Below are 21,068 nucleotides of genomic sequence, written 5' to 3' on the forward strand. Positions count from 1 at the left end.
ACGGTATAAAAGCAGGTAGGTAGTTTGAAGATTGAATCTGTTTCTAAAAGAATCTAGACAAGATACACATTTCCAACCACATGTTATCTAATTAGTTCTGTACATCCCGAAAAGATTACTTCTAAAATTACTCTCGTAAAAAGTCTCAATCTTACGATAATTATACTGTAGTTACATATTCTCAGAGCATTGAATACATCCTACTAAAACGACTTTAGAGACTTGCCACTTCGTTACAGTTCATGTCGCCACATCCAGTCGTACTTCATATAAAGATAATGCATATTTATAATAGCATAGCCTTGCAACATAGTTTCCATTGCAAAAAGGCTCCGGCGTAAGCCTTACCTGGCCAAAGCATATCAGTGTTCTCTGCATGCTCTCTATAATCCGTCTAGTGTATGAAAACGACGGTTTCCAAGAGCCCATGTCAACAGTTCCATCGTACAGAAATCCATTGGCGCTGCGTCTGGCGACTTGTCGGGTATGTCTTCCTAAAGAATAGAAAGAATTCTTGTTTCTCGCTCCAGCTGATTAGGGTATATGACTATTGAAAGAAATATAACTAGAAGACTTATCTTAGTGAATCCATACTCTGTTGGCCTCATTTCCTGACAGGAATCCTTCTTGATTCTGTTGCATACTATTACCTAGGACACAGGAACTATTTTTGCCACTGATCTTTGTATTTGTGGATTCTCGCCTATTACAAGACTCCGCACTTTGCATACTACACTGGAGCAGGACTTGTTGCATGTCTCATTCTGGATGGTCCTGGTGCCCCATCTTGATCCATATTCCTCTGTTTCCTAATGCCATTAAGTACAAGGTATATTCCCATCTTGGAATGAATACATCTTTATGATCTAAGAATGTTTTACGTCGGAAAGGAATGTTGCATGCTCTTTCCCAAAACGTCAATCAATGTAGAAATGTAGATTTAATACATACCATTCCACCGTGACTTTATATTGGCTGTGGTACCTTGCTGACTTCACATTCAAAATCGGTTTAATTTAACGTAGTCAACGCTTTGTAATTTACTGATTTCAGGAACGCTTAAACATAAATCTTTGAGAGAGAGAAAAAAACTGTCGATTTAATCCAACAGAATGGAATTATAAACTAGATTATTTTAACCCAACTACTTAGGTCAAATAACTTGTGTGAATTTAATAAAAGAATCAAAGTAGAAAAGTTATAAACTGTATGATTCAAACTCGACAACTTTGAGTCCAATAAACTTAATCGCTTGCCCCAGCACTTAGATACAGTAACATCGTCTGTAATTGTTGGCCAATTGCCAAAAGCCATTGAACGCAAACCACCACTCAGTATTATAACTTGGCCATGTGCCAATATATTATTGTATTTTTCTTACTTGAAATCAAGTAGACTATTCGCCAATAACAGTATTTGGAATTTATTTACATAATTATGCCCCTGTTATGTGATTACTGGAATTATATATGTTATAAATACGTACGTTTAAATGTGTTTACGGAATTATTGAAGGTTAAAATGGCATAAAAACATCAGGATTATGTCAGGCATGTGGAAAGTTTTCACTCCATTATACAAATTTTTAGCTTTAGAAAAATCTTGAACAGGGAGGAAGTTTTATTTGATATAAACAACTAAGTAGTTGTGATGAAAGAAACTGGTTCTTGCTCCATTACCAAGATGCCTCTGCGTCACGTGACACGAGTCTACATTGCCAGAAAGAACTTGAGCGTTTCCAACGGCGTACGTAAAATGGAAACGAGATGAGGTACTGGATTTTTTTTTCTTTTTAAATTAACTAATATTCCAACTGAAAAGGTGGAAACCTTATATAACTACACCGTCGAACTGAAAACTTATTGAGAGTTTTTGTTCATTTCCTGTAAGGTATGGGAACTTAGATTTTTGTTTTCTTTTACCCTAAAGGGTTCAATATATTTAACCCACTTCCCCATTGTGTAGCTTCGTGCTTAACAATAAACAAAAAAAAATATTGAACTCTATTTATAAAATCCACTTATATATCTTGGGTCTTCGTCCGAGAGGCGCTAAGTGGGTCCCCTGAGTCTGCTCTGAGTTTGTTATTCTGAGAATGTGCCAGCACTGCTTTGTGTATGGTTTGATGTAGAGAATAAAGTGCTCTTTTTCTAAGAAGTTACTATATCATTTATTACCTGAGAAACTACTTTCGGTGGTTGAGTCATTATCTGGGAAATTACTACCAATGTTCAAGTCATACTCCGTGGAGCTATTGTGAGAGTCATTACCTAGGAAATTACTTCCAATGTTCAAGTCATGCTCCATGGAGCTACTGTGAGTCATTACCTGGGAAATTACTTCCAATTTTCACGTACTTTCTTCAACATGTATTATTAATATGATGATCAAACAGTATTTGATAGAGAAATGTTCGTTATGTCAGAAAAACACGTAGGATCAAGAAATCTTATTATAAAACGACAAAAACCCTCTAACTCGAGCGCTTTCGAAAGGTGGAACTTTCTTCTTCAGGGGTAGACTGGGAATGATAGTGTAACTGGGTGAGTGATATATATAAAGAGAAGTGAGTGACGTCATGAAATTCACCTGGGCTTCCATGAAGTGTTTTTGAACATTTTTCAATGTACTGTTGTACGTGTATCTCAGTTTCCGGTGCAACACGGGTCGGGTGCGAGATCGTTGTGTAAAAAGGTGTTAAAGATGCTTTGCTTTAGAAGTGGTCAAGAAAAACTATACTTACTATACGAGCTTTTATTACATGGTTGTCATCCATTTAATAAAGCTGGTTTTCAAACCTGAAAGTTCATAAAAACTACCGACTCTTTCTGACAAGTACAACCAAAGAAACTTTAAAATATTCAAAGAAATCACTTGTGGAACACAAAACACCATTTACCTTACACAGTGTAAAAAATACAATCACCAATATGTAAGACATACACAAACAACTCTTAGAGAACGTTTCATCAACCACAAATCTTTTATTAACACCAAAAATGATCTCCCTGTTGCTCAACACTTTTACCAGCCCGGTCATTCCACTAATGATATTACTCTCATCGACATCAAAACCAACTTAAAAATTAAAGCTGATAGAGAGATAAAAAGAAGCTTATTGGATTTTTTTGTCTAAATACTGTTCAACCTAGTGGAATAAACCTGGATCCTGGAATAGGTGATCTTCAATTGTTATTATTTATTTATTTATTTTTCCATGCAATGTGAACTCCTAATGTTACTCCTAATCTTTCTAATACTTACTATTTATTTAGGATAATTTTCCATGCCTGTCTTTAGAAGCTTATCTATTTAACATTTCTTTTTCAGTCAATCTCCTATGTCACCTTTATTTTACTTTAACAACACATAAGTATAGTTTTTCTTGAGCAAAACATATCTAACACCTTTTTACATAACACTCTCATTCACGGCCATGTTGCACCGGAATTGAGACACTTAACAAAATATCTTCATATCTTCTGATTTACAGTTTGGCACGATAACCGCTAGGCTATGCTCAGTTCCCGGTCATGGCTTTTAAGTGTTTATTAAACAACGGATAGAAACTGTTTTCAACACTCTTTACAGTTCACATCAAATATGTGAACCGTATGTCAGCGTTTCACACATTATACAGCCCACATCAAATGATATGTGAATTTTGTGTCAGTGTTTCACACACCATAAATCCCACATCAAGTGATGTGTGAACTGTGTGTCAGTGTTTCACACACTTTACAGCCCACATTAAATGATATGTAAACTGTATGTCAGTGTTTCACACGCTATACAGCCTACATCAAGTGATATGTGAACTGTGTGTCCGTGTTTCACACACTACACAGCCCACGTGAAATGATGTTGTGTAATTACCTGCAAACGACTGGAATCTGAATATAAAATTGTGTAAAGTCTAAAAAAAAACTAGTCAGGAAGTCAATGATTTAAAATATAAACCAAAGAATTGAGTATCAGACACGACTCACGCCATTTAATGCTCCTTTTCCTTTGATTGTTCTTAGCTGGGGGTGGGTGGGTGTACTCTTTGGAAGTTTTATAAGTGATTTATTTTAACTTAATGCAACTAGATAAAATACAGTTAAATTGGTATGCTGATTAAAATTAGTCTCTTACGAATTTATGCTCAGCTTATAGTGAATAATTATAACCGTTTAACTGTAGAGTTTATTTCTTAATTTATGACTACTAATTCAGTCTACTGGACGATAAAACCGAGGGAAACTGTTATTAGTGTAGAAACTACCTTCAAATCTCGTATCATTAAATCGTTGCCATTTTAAAATTGGCCTTGATTTATGAAAGGTTTTATACAACTTGACAAATATTAGAACAAAATATTGGATAATTGTTATAACAATTTAACAGATTTAAGAACAAAATATATGATCGATGTTGTTCTATTGTTTTAAGTTATGCACTATACCAATTATTTCTTAAAGTAGATAATATTAAGTTAAAGAGGTTGTAATTTCTATATGGGAAACGTGTATTTTCATTAAGTTGCACAATAAAAACACAGAATGGGGTGTGATTTAGAAGCAATCAAACTGTTATTTTTTATCTCTCTTTCTCTCTCTAAATATTTTCATTTGCAATTCTTGCTTTAATTTATTCTGTTTTAATATTTTTCTCGACACACAAATATTCTACGACTAAGTACAAACGTGTTTTTCACACACACAAATAGGGACACAATAACAGCATGATGATTTGTTGAAATTAGATTTGAAACACAATTCTGTTTGTTTTTTCACTCTTTTACCTGAAATTTCAACTGTTTTTTGTATCTTAAAATGAAATAAAATGATTGTTATATGCTCTGCACCATACCCCAAAATAAGTTACCTTGAAAAATAAATAAATGGCTATAATAATAATAGAAATAGAATCTTGTAGTTTTAGCCATTGACAAAGATGAGTTCTTTGACAAGATGGCTTAGGCTTTAGGTAAAACAGCGGAAACTATATCTGGAATTCACTTATTAATTTTAAAAACAAGTGTTTGTCAGAATTATTATGGTTTAATATATGTGTATTGGAATTCTCCCCTATGTTCTTATGTCTCTGTGTTCCAATACTTTACGACTATGATTAAGACTCATTTTGGAGGAGGTCTTGTTTCTGTCATTTATACCATGACAATTTATCCATTAGCAAAACAATGATGACCTATAAACAGAAAGTATATTACTATGTTCATTCTGGTTAAGTAAGGTCAAGAGTAAAAAACTATCTTGTTGCAATACCTTCCACCAGAGGGAAATTTTTAACGATCTTGTGAAAGACAGAAAATACAGTTTTACAGGGGTAAAGCTTCTTGTTATTACACGATGTTATGTAATAACTTCTACCAGAGGAGTTGCTAAAACTTACAGTAACAAATAATAATATCTTAATTAGAAATAAAAGACAAACATTTCTATGGTCACTCTTCCCTTGGTCACAAGTTTTGTATTCTCGTTGTTGTTTGTTTGTTTTTTGAATTTCGCGCAAAGCTATACGAGGGCTATCTGCGCTAGCCGTCCCGAATTTAGCAGTGTAAGACGAGAGGGAAGGCAGCTATTCATCACCACCCACCGCCAACTCTTGGGCTACTCTTTCACCAACGAATAGTGAGATTGACCGTCACATTATAACGCCCCCACGGCTGAAAGGGCGAACATGTTTGGTGTGATGGGGATTCTAACCCGCGACCCTCAGATTGCGAGTCGAGTGCCTTAACCACCTGGCCATGCCGGGCCCTCTCGTTGTTAGCGGCGTTTTCGGCCTTTATTCCAAGAACACCTGATGAGGCTAGGCCTACTTAATGAAATTACTGAGTACAGAAGCAGAGATGTCAAATGTGATTCTTGTAGCAGCAGCAGTGCTGTTCATGACAAAATCTTAATTATTGGATACCTTCGATAAGATAACTTCTCAACAAAGTAGAAATTCTATAAAATTAAGAGACTTCATGAAACAAAAACAACCTTGCCATATCTTTGTTTTTCTAAAGAGCTTTGCCTTTCACTACTAAATGACTCTGAAATGAATAGCTATAGTTGATATTTCAACTTTTCCAACAATAATTTTGCCACTTGATTTTGTTGCCTGCTATAAATAATGCCTTCGACATTCCAGTAATAGATGTCAGTACTATAAATGCCTTAATCGTTCAAACAGTAAATAATTCGTTGTATTTTGTAGCTATAATTCGTTAACATTTCAACAATAATAAAACAATATATGCTAAATATACAGCAAATGCTTTAAACTTTCCAACGACAGTTAACTCAATATAATTTAGTTTAAATTAACGTAGTGGATAACAAATCACTTCATTGCTTCTGGTAAAGTACTGAAAGCTTGCTGAAGAGTGGATCATTTTTTGAGGGGTGTGTGTGTGTGTGTTTTGTCATTCAATCAGTCTATGATGTGTTAACATCCGCTTCTCTGCAGTAACTACTAGTCTTAGTTTTATATGGATACTGAAACGAACAACGTCAGCTAAAAGCAACTTAAACTCCCGATTAAAGACGAATGGTCTTGATCTGGTGATCTTCAGTATCGTTGTTTCAATGGGTGTTTTTCTTTTGGACAAATGCTTTTATTAAAAAAATATTAACAGTTCTAAGAACGGGGCCGTACTTTGTTATATTTTGCTGTTGGTTCTTGGTCTGTGTCTCCATTTTAAACCAGTTAGGTGTGTTCTCTAAGCCTGTCAAACACACGACTTCCGCTTTTGTCATTACATTGGCTGAGCAAATAATAAACACAAGTTTCCAGACACCATCCTTAATGACAGAGTAACGGGTTTCGGAGTTCATGGATTTATCTTATGGTATAGTAACGGGTTTCGGAGTTCATGGATTTATCTTATGGTATAGTAACGGGTATATTCAAATATATATTCAAAAATAGCAAATATTCAATAGCACCCACCGCCAACACGTAGGCTACTGTTGTCTGACCGAATACTCCGGTACCATTTTTACTGAAGCGGGCCGCGATCCATGGATCCTAGGCTTAATAGTCCGAGCACGTTAGTCACTAAGCCACGCTCAGCTTAATATCGAGGATGTGACTGGTATTAGTAACGTTGTCTGTCCTGTTATGATAAATGTTATGAAATCATGGTGCATAAAGATAACCGTTCCTCTCTTCATGGATAGAGTATGGTGTGAAGAACGCTTAGGATTATGGTTTTACATCAGATTTATTATGGAGCACTTTTATTTGATGGAAAGATGTCGTGGATGTTGTTGGTATTAGTAATTTTGTCTTTTCTCTAAACTCCTGCTTTTCAATTAATTATGTAGCTCGTAAAATGACATTATAATCAATTACCAATAACTTCTGATCAGAACTAAGTATTGATGAGTAACCCGGAATGGATGGTAACTGCCTGTTGTAAAACACAAGTGTAAAGAACAACGTTTCGAAAGTCTTCAGGTCAAAGAAAAATTAAGTATAAACCCAATAATTAACCCAGTGAATGTAATATACTGGTTTTACCAAGAGCGTGTAATGTCATGAAACATAAAACATATAATGATTTAAATCCATTTGAGTTGAGTGCTTTCGCTGTTATCGATCTTTTCGGCCGTCATCCCAATAGTGTCTTAAGAGTTTCGTCATTTAAGAAGATCTAAGTTAATCCTAACTCCATATATAAACTAGCAATACAAACTAAGCTTAATAATACAAGGCACATATAATAGGTAAAGAGGAAAAAATAAAGATATAATATTTACCAATGCTGTCAATGAAACTAGCAGTAAAAAATGGAATTTAACTTAATATGACTTAAATCCACAGCGTGTCATATAGTTTAGACTAACTCAAGTTAACTGATGAGGGGGTGATAGTTAAATCTCTAAAAAGTGTCACCTATAATATTAACAATAACAAAATGTGTTATGATGGACTGTCCTGATTAAAGTTATTTGTTGCTATAATTAAGTTTTTTTTTCTATCGCTATAGCAACACTATCCAAGTGTTATTCTAATGTCGAATACTATTATCAAATTTTATTCCTTTGGGAGGAGTTTATTTCGAAAACAAAAAATTTGTTTACTAAGTGCATTTTCGTCTGGTTCTTCTCAGATGTTTTCTTAGTATTTGGCTGCAATAACCGCGAAGCAGCTTTTTCAGCCTCGCTTTCATTTCACAAACATTCCCTCTGGCAATAGGACACCACACTCCTTATGGCCTGGTTGTCAGAGTTTCCCGTTACGCCATCTATCATCCCCTTTCAAATCGATATCGATTACTGTATTGCGGTGGAGTTCTTCGTTATTATATTCTGCCTTACATTTTGTCGATCTTACAACTTAGGCCTAACATATCGATTAATAGCGAGCGTACACTATTCATGATCCAAGTAATTCTATTCCCCTTACGGGCTTAAGTTGTGGAGAGTGTAATATTCCTTACTCATCTGATTTTCAGTTTTAATGATCAGTCTTTTGAATTACACTACAGTAATTAATTTATATCTTAATTTGAAACAAACATCTAATCAATTAGTGCTACTGAAATGTCTTCATTAAGGCTTAGTTTAGCTTCATTTTTTTAAAGTTTTAATTAAATGTTAATCAGCTCATGTAAAGAAAGTATCGGTAATTTTAATTTCTAAAACAATGTCTGAAAAACAATAATCAGATTTGTTTTACGTACATTCGCAGTTGTTCCATATTTGAACTCTTACACGTATTGTAACTTCTTACACAAAATATGACTTTAAGGATGGTTTGGTTTTGAATTTCACGCAAAGCTACACGAGGGCTATCTGCGCTAGCCGTCCCTAATTTAGCAGTGTAAGACTAGAAGGAAAGCAGCTAGTCATCACCACCCACCGCCAACTCTTGGGCTACTCGTTTACTAACGAATAGTGGAAATGACCGTCACGTTATAACGCCCCCACAGCTGAAAGGGCAAACATTTTTGGTGGGAATCGAACCCGTTACCCTCAGATTGTGAGTCAAGCGCCCTAACTACCTGGTCTTGATTTTAAGAGTTCGTAGTGCTTTGTTTACCGGCAACTGTCGCATGAGCTCGTATCCTGACCTTCACAATATTTGTTTTATTTCTCAATAAATTACAGTAGACGACAGTCTGACGGGCCATGTACAGATCTATGTATTTAAAGACGAATATTAATTTTTCCATTATGATCTTCCGGCTGAAAATTTCTATAGGTTGTCAATAAAAGGCACTCTGTTCCAGACCCTAAAAATAATAGCTATAGAATAGAACCCTGATATTTACATCTATATCCTAAAAACAAAAATATCTGTAAGTATCAGATATTTGTTTCGGTGTATTAACTTGGAGTACTAGACGAAAACTTAAACTAGATAAGGGTTAACATCTTCTATGAGTGATATCCAATTGAAGTTGTATTAATGCTCTAAGATGTTATATTACAATATCGCAATACTGGTTTTAAGCTAAAGATTGAAGAGATTAGTTCGTAGATATGATTAAACTTTGTTTATGCTTTTTATATAGGCAGAACGGTATGCACAAAAATAACCCGAGAACGAACTTTTCGTTTCTGTTTCTGTTTCAGCGCTATTTACTCAAAAATACGGAACTCGCTTCTGTTATTTTATTCAAAATAATTTTACAAAATATTAATCTATGAGTGTAGCTAGATTGCTTGTATTTGGAATTTGTCTGTAATTTGTATATATTATAACAGAAAAAAAAAATTCAAAAGTTGAAATTGCACTGCAGGAAAAGCTCGTTATTCAAACACGTCCCAGAAAACAAAAGAACCAACGGATTTAACAATCTACACAACAGCCGACTGGGGAGTACTTTCGCTGATTCAATCACTGAAATGTGACACAACGGTTTCAGATTAGAATGGTTTCAAAACGCTATAGAAAAAAATAATTTAATGTTCTCTTTTTAGTTTACCCTGTTAAAATAAGTTCTATTATGCAAAGGGTAAAAAATAATACATCGAATTTTTATTTATTTACAATTTCGGTATTTATTTCGGTGTTTGTTGTATCCATACAGTACAGCTAGCATAACATAGGCCTGCGAATTTAATCTTCATAAAAGTTGTTTTGGTTTTAATAACGGATTTTCCGTAATTCAACTACGCAGATTTCGAAAAGAATATTATTATTTTTTCTATCACGTAAGGATTTTTTTACAAATCGGGAAGAAAAAACTCTTACTTAGATCAAATTATTATTTCGTTTACCACAACGATCATTTTTTATTATTATGTTTGGGTTCTAGAACGATCGATAAGATTCTCACGTCGCGATTGGTCTAGAGAAATCTGTAGCCAGTGGTTGTCAGCATTTTACGCATAACAAAATGTGACCCGATTTCAATGAAAATGATTCACTTATGTAAAAGTATATATGATGTTTTGTTAAAAGTCTGTACGTGATGGAGAAAAATGGATATCATTTTCGAATTTAGCGCACAGGAATTACTGTAGAACACGTAAAAATGTTAAGACAATAAAACCACCACAGGCCTGTGTTACTTATGTAGAGTGAATGTGCATTATTTAAAAGATAAATAATGCATTGAATATTTATATTTCTAAAATATCAATCTTTAATCATGTTAGTAATTCCAAAAACTGCACATAAAAGAAATTCTATGCATAATTATTTAACTGCTTGCATGACACTGTATATATATGTGTGTATTATTATGATATTCATCTGTCTACGTGGTAAAATTAGATAAAACCACTTCTAGAGTAGTTGTTTGATGTGAATTTATTGATCGTATATTAAAAATGTTAGGTTCTAAAGCGTATAGTATTTCATTTATTTAATTTGTGAAATTTGTCCTTTGATCTAACTTACGTTGTAGAAAATGTCAACAATATACCACGAGTGTTTTACCAAATGACCAGTTCAATAACAGTAGAACATATGTATAATATTCTTTATCTCAGTTAAAGATAGCAACGTTTTCGGCCGTAATCCTAACAGTGAGGGTATTACCAAACTGATGAAACAATGCATTTTTCTAATCTCCGCAAAAAAAAACGTAAGAAATGTGTATTTAATTAGCTAAACTGATGGAGAGGTTGATTTTTACTTTTGCTGTAAGTATATAGCTTATTCTGATCGGAAGTTAATGTTAATTGATAAGACAGTTTTTTGAAGGAATAGTCCTTTTTATTTTAATATATTGTCACGAATTAAACTTGTTTTATTATTATGCAGGATGTAAACCCGTTTTATACCTCACTGGATCCTTCGACAACGGAACTAGCCGACGCGGTTTTTCAATTCCTTCGTTTCTGTAAATGGTACGACGTAGTACTAGTAGCAGACGATAGTAACATTGGTTCCCTGCTTATTCGTCATCTTCAAGTTCGTCTGAATTCTTCTCCGTGGCGCCCTCTCACAACAGTTTCTCTTCGTAAGACTTTGGAAAATAATGAAATATTGATCAGATTGGGCAAAATAAGGGAGGGTCATAGCAGGGTTATTCTTCTTTACTGCGACGAGGATACAGCTGTACGGGTATTCGAAGTAGCTGAAAACCTAAACCTACTGAGGGGCAACTTTATTTGGGTCGGGTTAGAAGACAGCATTAACCTCGAATCCAGTCATGTGGGCTTCTATCCGTCCGGCCTATTGGTTCTCCGACTTAGACCAATAACCCTGAAGCCAAAGAATGTGCGAGAAGCAGTAAACGTTTTCGCTGAAACTGTTGAACAAATAGGGACAGCAATTTTCGAGAATTGGATTGTAAATGTTGCCCGTACTTTAAGGTGTTCCTTTCCTCCTGATAAGCGACACAAAACTTTTTCCCGTGAATTACACAGGTAAGAGTATTAATGTATTTCTAATGTACATAATTTGGAACTAGTAAACTGTTTTCATAAACGTTCGTTCTCTCTCTCGTTAATACAATATCTAGTGTTAGGATACATAAAAATTAAAACTAGTGTTAAGATAAAAGTAATATTCTAATGGGAATATGCAGTTAAATGGTGTTGTTGTTCTTGGTAAACTACGCAGGGTCACAAAAGGTCAAATAAGGTTCCAGGGATTTCTTTTAAATATGAAATTAAAAGTATTTGATTAACATTTTTAAGTTATTAAACAGCTGATTAAACAACTTGATAGTTGTTAGGTTCTTATACTGTAGACTGGACACACTTTATTCAACTATTACAGTTGTAATAAAAACGTTTCTAGGGCTACGAACGTCAGGAACTGGTGTTAACAACTGAGATCCTGAGTCATACTGGGCGTTGTAATACAAACGTTTCTAGGGCTACGAACGTCAGGAACTGGTTTTAACAACTGAGATCCTGAGTCATACTGGGCGTTGTAATACAAACGTTTGTAGGGCTAGGAACATCAGGAATTAGTGTTAACAACTGAGATCCTGAGTCATACTGGACGTTGTAATACCAACGTTTCTAGAGCTACGAACAGCAGGAACTAGTGTTAACAACTTAAACACTGAGTCACACTTTGACCCCAGCAGCACTGATAACATCTGCTGTGCCGGTCTAACTCTCTAGGGCTAAAAAAAAATATATGAGACTGTTGGGTAAAAAAAAAAAATCTGAGGGTGAGATATATCTCTCCATTATTTGTTTTCATTGTGTTCTGGGGAAATGTAATGAATTGTTTAACCAGTTTTCTTATCAATAAGTTGGTGAAGTTCGTAATGTTAGTCGTCTTTTAGTTCATACACTTCTTTTAGTTTTATTCTTAACTCGGCTTTCAATGAACGGGTGTTCGTAACCAAGGAAATTCTGACATTAAATCAAATGTTCGTGTGCAACTCAACTTATGCGAACATGTCGCAGGACAATTGTTTTTAAACATCGGTTACAATTTGATCACTAACTGCTGTTAACAAAGGTAGAAAATACACTTGTATATGTGATCAAGCTGTCTTGTTTAACTCTGAACTTGTTTCTGTGTTAAAAATTTCCCGGAATCAATACTGATATATATATATCAAACAAAAACACAGACATATATTTACTTTGACAGAACTTAACTTGTGACTATTTTGATTAAAAAATAAAACTGATCCATCCAATAGAAATACTCACCTTTCGAAAGCTTTTGTTTGTTTGTTTTTAACGTTATATGGGGGAGGAGCTGTCGAAAGCGCTCGGATTAATGGGTTTTGGCGTTTTATGATCTATTTAACGTGATTTTTGTTTTTTTAGTATTACTAATTATTTTATCTCTCAAAGGCACCTGAATCGTGTTTTAGACCAAGAAAGAAGTGTGCAAAGAAACGCAAGTAATTTCTCTTCCAACCTCGTCAAGTTTCCAGTGTTTGATGTTCTGAATTTGGTGCAAGGAACATGGAAGGTTCTGGGGAATGTGAGTGGTCTGTCCGTCCGTCTAGATGCCGTCCTTTGGTTGGGAGCAGGGAGGACAGCTCCCTGGCCACTAGGAAAGCAGCGATTCCGGGTGGTCACAGCCTTCGCACCACCGTTTGTCCAACAGTCTACAAGGGTTAGCAACGGGAGTTGTCTCATGGGGATACCGTGCTTACAGGTGACCACAAATCGGGAGGAAGAGCTAGCAACGATCTTCGCCGACTATGCTCGAGGAAGGTGCGAAGGAATCAGATACAACGTGACCTGCTGTGCAGGGATAACGATGGACTTACTGACGGACATAGCTAATGATTTACATTTCGAATACGACTTGTACCTGGTGGCTGACGGGATGTTTGGAACAAATCGCGGGAAAGGATGGAATGGGATCACGGCGGACTTAGTCAGTGGCGCCGCTCATCTGGCTTTCTCTTCTTACAGTGTCAACAGCCTCACCATACAAGAGGTGGACTTCTCCGTCCCCTACTTCCACTCTGGGGTATCATGTCTAGCGCCCTCTAGGCTACATGCAGTTCCACTCTCTGCCTTTCTCGAACCCTTTAGTATCGAACTCTGGATCGTCATATTTGCTAGTCTAAACGTTACGGCTATTACTGCTGCAGTCTACGAGTGGTTGAGTCCATTTGGCCTGAATCCTTGGGGTAGACAGCGCACCAAAAACTTTAGTCTAGCTTCGGCTCTCTGGGTCATGTGGTCCCTTCTCTTTAGCCACCTGGTAGCCTTCAAGGCCCCCAAATCCTGGCCTAATAAAGTGCTCATTAACGTCTGGGGTTGTTTCAGCGTGATATTTTTAGCTAGCTACACTGCTAAGGTAGCAGCTCTCTTTGCAGGACTTTTCTTCCAACTACGAGTCGATGATCTGTATGATTCCGACGTAAGTAACATTTAAATTGTTTTGTTTTATTTTCTGTATTTGACAAACATATATTTAAGTTCGGTTTAATTTTTTTCTATATAACAAGTATTTAGATTAATGCCTTTTTTTTCTATTTAGCAAATAAGTACTTAGATTAATTTGTTTTTCATATTTATATTTTGAAGTACATATGTTGTTATACAAGTGTAGTAAGTTTTTCTTAAATTGTCATCAATAATCTCTTATAAACCTCTTTTTTCTTTCCTACATATAATTTGCTTCCTACATACGTAGTAGTAGCATGTGAGACTTAGAAACAGTTAAATCAAAAAACAAGCAATACAAAAATCAGAGTACTTTAGAAAGATATACCTTACTTCTCCAATGGTCATACTGTCTCGTTTCTTACAGTCTCCCTCCCAAGGCAATCAAATACACTTTCCTCCAAGTATACAAGACTGCATCTAGTAATAAATAGATACAAAGAAAATACAATTGGTGAAAATATTACACGATCTTACATGTGTTGATTCACAAATAATACTGCACTGTCATACTTGCTGTGAGATTTTCAATCAACATCAGTACAGTTGGTAGCACTATGTCTGGTCACAAGACAAGCATATAGCCATAGTTATGAAATGCAAGAGGAAATGAAATACGAGTCCAAACAATAAAAACCATGTCATCTCTATTTCTTTCTGGCCAGGTGGTTAGGGCGCTCGACTCGCAATCTGAGGGTCGCGAGTTCGGATCCCCGTCCCACCAAACATGCTCGCCCATTCAGCCGTGGGGGCGTTATAATGTAACGGTCAATCCCACTATTCGTTGGTAAAAGAGTAGCCCAAGAGTTGGTGATGGCTAGCTGCCTTCCCTCTAGTCCTTCACTGCTAAATTAGGGACGGCTAGCGCAGGTAGCCCTCGTGTAGCTTTGCTCGAACAAAACAAACAAATTCTCCGTAAATCGATTGGCATATCTACAGATTCACAAAAGTACGTAATCGTTCTGATTCACCTGATGGAAAACAGTTAAATTTAAATATATATATAACATTGCTAAGCTAAGCTTAACTGGAAGTTCTGCTAATTTACCAAATTATGCCATTCTAGCTTTTCAACCAGCGAACAGGCACGGCTAAGGGAAGTGCTGCTGAAGGTTACATTTTGCGGGAATATCCTCGGCTCTGGGACCACGTGAAAAAATACGAAGTTGTGAGCATAGAAGATGGGCTAGAGAAACTGAGGTAAGAAAATGTGATAATTACTATTACTGTGGTTGTGGAAAACGTTGGACAAAAACTGATGTTACTAACAAGCTCTACTTAGATGAATGTAATTATACATATTAATTAACTTTCCCGGTGAACATCGACAAATTTTGATTTTAGTTATAGCAATTAAAACTTTTTTGATGTTAGATTGTTTTTTACGATGAGAGCAGCATTTGGTTCTTTCCTAAACTTAAAAAGTTATTTCTATTGGATTATTAACGTATATAAAAAATAATATGTACATTATATTCGATAATTATGAAAACAGTGAGGGAAAAGAATAAAAGACACCTAATCGTGTGAAAATGAACTGCACAAGAGGATAGGCTCCTATTGTTGATTTATGTGTAATTTGATTGGTTGGGTGACGACCAATCAAAAGGTTCCACCTCAGTATAAAGCCTATAAAAACAGACATATTATGTCGACCAGTGTGATCCAGCCATGGCTCTCAGATCTGAAGTAGCACATTACAAACGTTTTGGTTTGTGAAGGATAGTCTACGTGTATGTTTGTCTAGGAGCTATGTGCAACACTCAAGGCGTGTGTGAAACTGGCATTGTTAATAATAAAAGTTTTCGAGAAAGAAAACCAAACCTTTCTAAGAATAGTCTTAAGTATCTTAACTAGCGTTCTTCACGAGATAGACGACGGTAGAATACAGATCGTGTCAACGACCTTGCAGTAAATATATATAGGTGTGAACGTTATCCTGAGAACAGTAAGATACACATTAGTAAGAAGTGGCCTCGGTGAACTTGTAGTTGCTTGAAACCACTGCTAAGAAGAGGGGTAATCAATCCAAAGGTTGAAACAGGCACCTGACCACAAACAGTAGAATGACTGAAGCTGGGGACATGTGTTCTTTACAGACGAATCCAAGTTAGAATTGTTCGGGAACAAACAACAACAGTTTGATTGACGTGGATAAAAAGAATGATATCGTAATCAGTGTTCAATATCTACAGAGAAGAATGTTGGAGATTAGTTTCAGTTTGTTTGAGAGCAAAGCCACACTGGGTTACGTGCCGTGTCCACCACGGGGAATCGAACCCTGGATGTTAGCGTTATAAGTCCGTAAACTTATATCCGTCTCACCGTGGGACTGAAAATTAGTTCAAATACAGGGCTACATTTCAACCAACAGTGTCGGTGATCAATACAAAATTGATGCCACTTCTACTACTGACAGGTAAATTCAAGTCCACTATTTCATTCTATCAGGAACACGACTCACTGAGCAGGGATTCATCTTCTAACAAGATAATGGTCCCAAGGATACGAAAGCGTAGTGTAATGGCATCTTGATGATTAAGAGTACGATGGAACACTCACAATCATCATTTGACCCTCACAAAGTCCCAATATAAACATTCTTGAGGCTCTACGGGCTTTTGTAAACCCGAAAAGGCCAAAAATTGATCAAACAACTTTGCTGGATTGTGAGAAGCAATGCGGGATATTTGGAACAGTATTCCATAACCTTCCATTGATAAGCTATATGTCAACCTAAAAACAAGGTGTAATACCCTGTGGGAAGCAAATGGCTCCCATAAAAAATATTGCATTTTATAACTTATTGCATTAATAAAAGGCCTGGCATGACCAGATGTTTAGGGCGCTCGACTCGCAATCTGCGGGTCGCGGGTTCGAATCCCCGTCACACCAAACATGCTCACCCTTTCAGCCGTGGGACGTTATAAAGTAACGGTCAATCCTACTATTCGTTGGTAAAAGAGTAGCCCAAGAGTTGGCGATGGGTGGTGATGACTTGCTGCCTTCTCTCTAATCTTACACTGCTAAATTAGGGACGGCTAGCACAGATAGCCCTCGTGCAGCTTTGTATTAATAGTAATTGTAGTATTAATAAATTTTCTAGTCCCTATTATTCGTAATTTGTGATTCCTGTATGTGTTGCTTATGTTTCCATAATTACTCCCTTTACTGAATACATTCATTTAGAGATTAAGAAAGAAAAAACTACCACTGACATAAAACCTGCAGAACAAAATTATGATCGTTGTCTTGTTTTTCTACAGCCAATATTTAGCAAAAAAATTAAACTTTTAAATTCTCTAGTTATTAAACTTTTTAAAAATTCATAGTGAAAATGGATCGTATATTTTTTAGTCCTGATAAATTTAACAGGTCTGGAAGAATACATCTTTTAAGTGAGTGGAAACTACGAAAAAGTTATTTTAAATATTTTAAAGAAATTATAAGTTAAATGTATTAAACTTATAAATAACGTGTATTTCTATATCACCAAAACTGGTCGTATTTCTTAGTAATCGCATTAAAACTTTTATTCTAAAACTGAAATTGAAATACTCGACAACTAGAAGAATTTCGCGCTTCTGTTTACTGATCCTTTTATGCTTAAAAACTGAAAATTTTGCGAGTTATACAGGAATATTCGGCTATTCTGCCCATTATTAAAATATTCGTTATTACAAAACTGAGCTTGACGCGTTATTTGGGAGATTTCGACTTTTCTGACTGTTATTAATTTCTGCTTAAGAAACGGCGAGCTTGACGTTCTGATCGGAGACACCGCAGTCTTGGATTATTACCGGGGGAACGAACCCGACTGTAACCTTCACATGTTAGGAGACCCCATCTTTGACGATGCATATGCAATTGGAATGCAACAAGGATTTCCTCTAAAGGTAACCAATCTAATGAAGAGTCTTTCAATAAGAAGCGTTTTAATTGGTGTCAGTGATAATATATATTTTTTTTACGTTGTTTAGGTGTATTATTGTGTTTCTGAGTTGTTACAGCGACATATTATTAAACTGTTTAGAGTTGATACAATGTCCCAATTTTTAACTCTGAAAATCTGGTAACCGTCTATTCAGACAAAAAAAAAACTTCATACCGCAAGAGTCAAAATATCTGTAAAATGTTATAAAGATATTGAACAATAATACTTAATCTCTATCAAACAAATACATTTCGAATAATGAAGAAAAACACGTGTTTAGGTTTTAGTGTGTTAGTTTTAAATTCTAGCCAGAGGGAGCTATTAATAATGAGAGCCTTTGAGAAATATTGAGAGTTGGTTAGAGTTAGTGACTTAGAATACAGTGAAATATTCATTTGAGTTGTGATTGAAAATTTGGTGTTAGTAACGAAATTTATCACGTCTATTCTACTCCTCTGTTACTGGGTGAATTACGTCTTTGTTTATAGATCAAAGCTAAATTAGGCATACGTCTTGTAGTTTGCATTGAAACGTTGTATTTAAAGTTAGGCCAATATGTAGATGCGAAATTTATGTTGAAAAGTTTAGTTATGAATTAGGCCTACAACTTACAAGTGGACGTGGCCGCAAAAACGTTGTAGAAAATAAGAAGAAATTAACTAACTTGCTATTATTACGTGGAGCCTCATTTTAACCAAATAATCTAACAGAACCCACCCAGTGATAGAACATTTAACTTCCAACAATATGTCCTTCATCAGGGTAACTACGTATTGTTACGTCTCCGTTCGTTAGTTAATTTTCCGTAAAAATTATTTCTGAAGAAACTCTAAAGATACAAATCCTTTCTTAAATAAAACTGGTTTATTCTTTCTGAATACAATTTTGCGATACCCTTAATTTCAACAGTCGCTCTATAACAAACGCTATAATTCACAACGAACTTCTCACGTGCTCAACAATATTCTCTCTGTCCGCAGTTAAATTACTCATTACCCTCCCATCACGTCGTGACCGTCTTATATATAAAAGAATACCGAGATCTAGTAAACTCCCAATATTTCAGGAAGGGACGTGAACGTTCGAGAAGCTTGTGGCGTGATACTAGCGTCACATGACCCCCGATGTCGTAACAGTATGATATACGATATCACTCATGATAAAGTTTGGCTAAATTGTCTTGGTTTTATGAACAAACTAGCTGGAGTACCCCTTTGTAACAAAGGATAGAAAGTTATGCTTCTATTTTTTGTTCTTAACGTAATAAACATTAAAAGTTCAATAAAAATACATAAGGTTACCAATAATGAAAATAAGGATGTAGTGTTTTCAAGAAGTATATTAATATGAAATTTGATCTTCCTCTTGTCATCCTGTATCACTGTGTTAAGTTTGGTGCTGATTGATCAAGAAATGTGGAAACGTATAAGGAACAGATACACACACACACATATTGACGTTTATTTATATAGATGTAATATTGTAAGATGCTATACCAGCCTGTATATTCTTCAAGTGTTGTTTTTATATTTTTCAGGATGCAATGTCAGACTTGATACTTCGCTACAACGAGGCTGGTTATATCGACCAACTACAACAGAAGTGGTATGGCAGGGTACCTGTTTTGAAGGGTCGGTGCATGGTTTAACCAAGCCTATGGGTTTGAGTGTGCGTGCTGTCTCTGGCGTATTTATAATGCTTTGTGTAGGCCATCTTGTAGCTATTTGTACACTAGTTTTGGAACATCTCATTTTTCGTTACGTTATACCAGTCTTGCGAGAAAAGCCTAAAGACACTGTGTGGAGAAGTCCTCATTTAATGTTTTTTAGTCAGGTATGTTTTTTAACGATACCCAATTTTTTTTGTCATAACTGTTTTTCTTTTAAATCATTTTTTATTATAATTTTCATCTAAATCCTAATAACTTTGTTTTTTAAATTTAAAAGTTTGGTGTAAATTTGTACGTCACCTGTTTAACACAAGTGTACTGTTTAAAATTTTAACAGATTCATATGTATGTGTCTTGAACCATAGATATAAATAACATTAGATTCGTCAGTCACTACTCTTTATCACTGAGGGTCATGTGTGCATGCGGCCGCCATTGCTTTGTGTTGAATTTCGAACTGGCAGACAATGTAAAATAGCTCAGAGTGACAGTCGTACGTTTAATTCATGACCCGAAAGAACCAAGGAAACACAGTGCTATGTTATTAACTGTTACACATGCCGTAACTAAGTAAGTAAGTAAAACCTTTTTTTCTATAGCCAGTTAGGCTATACAGGGACGCCGCCAAGACATACACTCTCTACAGATACAAGTTCTGTGTACATTCACTTTTGATGCTATCACTGAGGTAGAAGTTTAATAAACTTCTACCACTTCGTGATGAAAGAGGAAATTAGGGTTAATTTGTAAGTTTTAAGACAAGTCTAGTCTGATCAGTGACGTTATTGTTTATCCGGGAAAATATTCAAATGTAGGCCTAATAATGTCAATAGACTCATTCTCAGAATTACATGAGAGATTAATATTTTGCAGGTGGCCTCTTCCACTCCAAAATCCTTGAGCCGTCAGTGTCATTATTGTTACGACAGCGGAAGTTACAACCACACCTTGTCTCTTGGTACGAATCTGACTTCAGTGAATTTCTTATCATAACATAGCTTCATGGAATCAGCAGACGTTTTCAAGTTTGAATGCATTTGATGGTGTATATTATCCATCCTTTCAAATAACACTTTCTCGAACTCTGACACATTTTCAGGCAACTCTTCATAAGGTGGGCATCCTGTTATCAGATCCACTGGCAACCGAAGTTCCCGACCAAACATCAGCTTTGCTGAAGTGTATCCAG

General features: G+C 35.6%; 1 protein-coding gene across 1 annotated transcript in view; it reads left to right on the forward strand.

The window, feature by feature from the left end:
- The window catches only part of LOC106465785 (glutamate receptor ionotropic, NMDA 3A-like), a 31,075-nt gene extending 11,085 nt beyond the window's left edge, over positions 1 to 19,990 (forward strand). The window contains exons 2-6 of the mRNA XM_022393721.1: positions 11,218 to 11,825; positions 13,224 to 14,250; positions 15,343 to 15,476; positions 18,025 to 18,172; positions 19,748 to 19,990. Coding sequence (XP_022249429.1) covers positions 11,218 to 11,825; positions 13,224 to 14,250; positions 15,343 to 15,476; positions 18,025 to 18,172; positions 19,748 to 19,858 — 2,028 coding nt within the window. The 3' untranslated portion in view covers positions 19,859 to 19,990. The remainder of the gene's footprint in view (positions 1 to 11,217; positions 11,826 to 13,223; positions 14,251 to 15,342; positions 15,477 to 18,024; positions 18,173 to 19,747) is intronic.
- The last annotated feature ends 1,078 nt before the right edge of the window (positions 19,991 to 21,068 follow it).

Source organism: Limulus polyphemus, unplaced genomic scaffold, assembly GCF_000517525.1.
Source record: "Limulus polyphemus unplaced genomic scaffold, Limulus_polyphemus-2.1.2 Scaffold2050, whole genome shotgun sequence".
NCBI classification, from domain to species: Eukaryota; Metazoa; Arthropoda; class Merostomata; order Xiphosura; family Limulidae; genus Limulus; species Limulus polyphemus.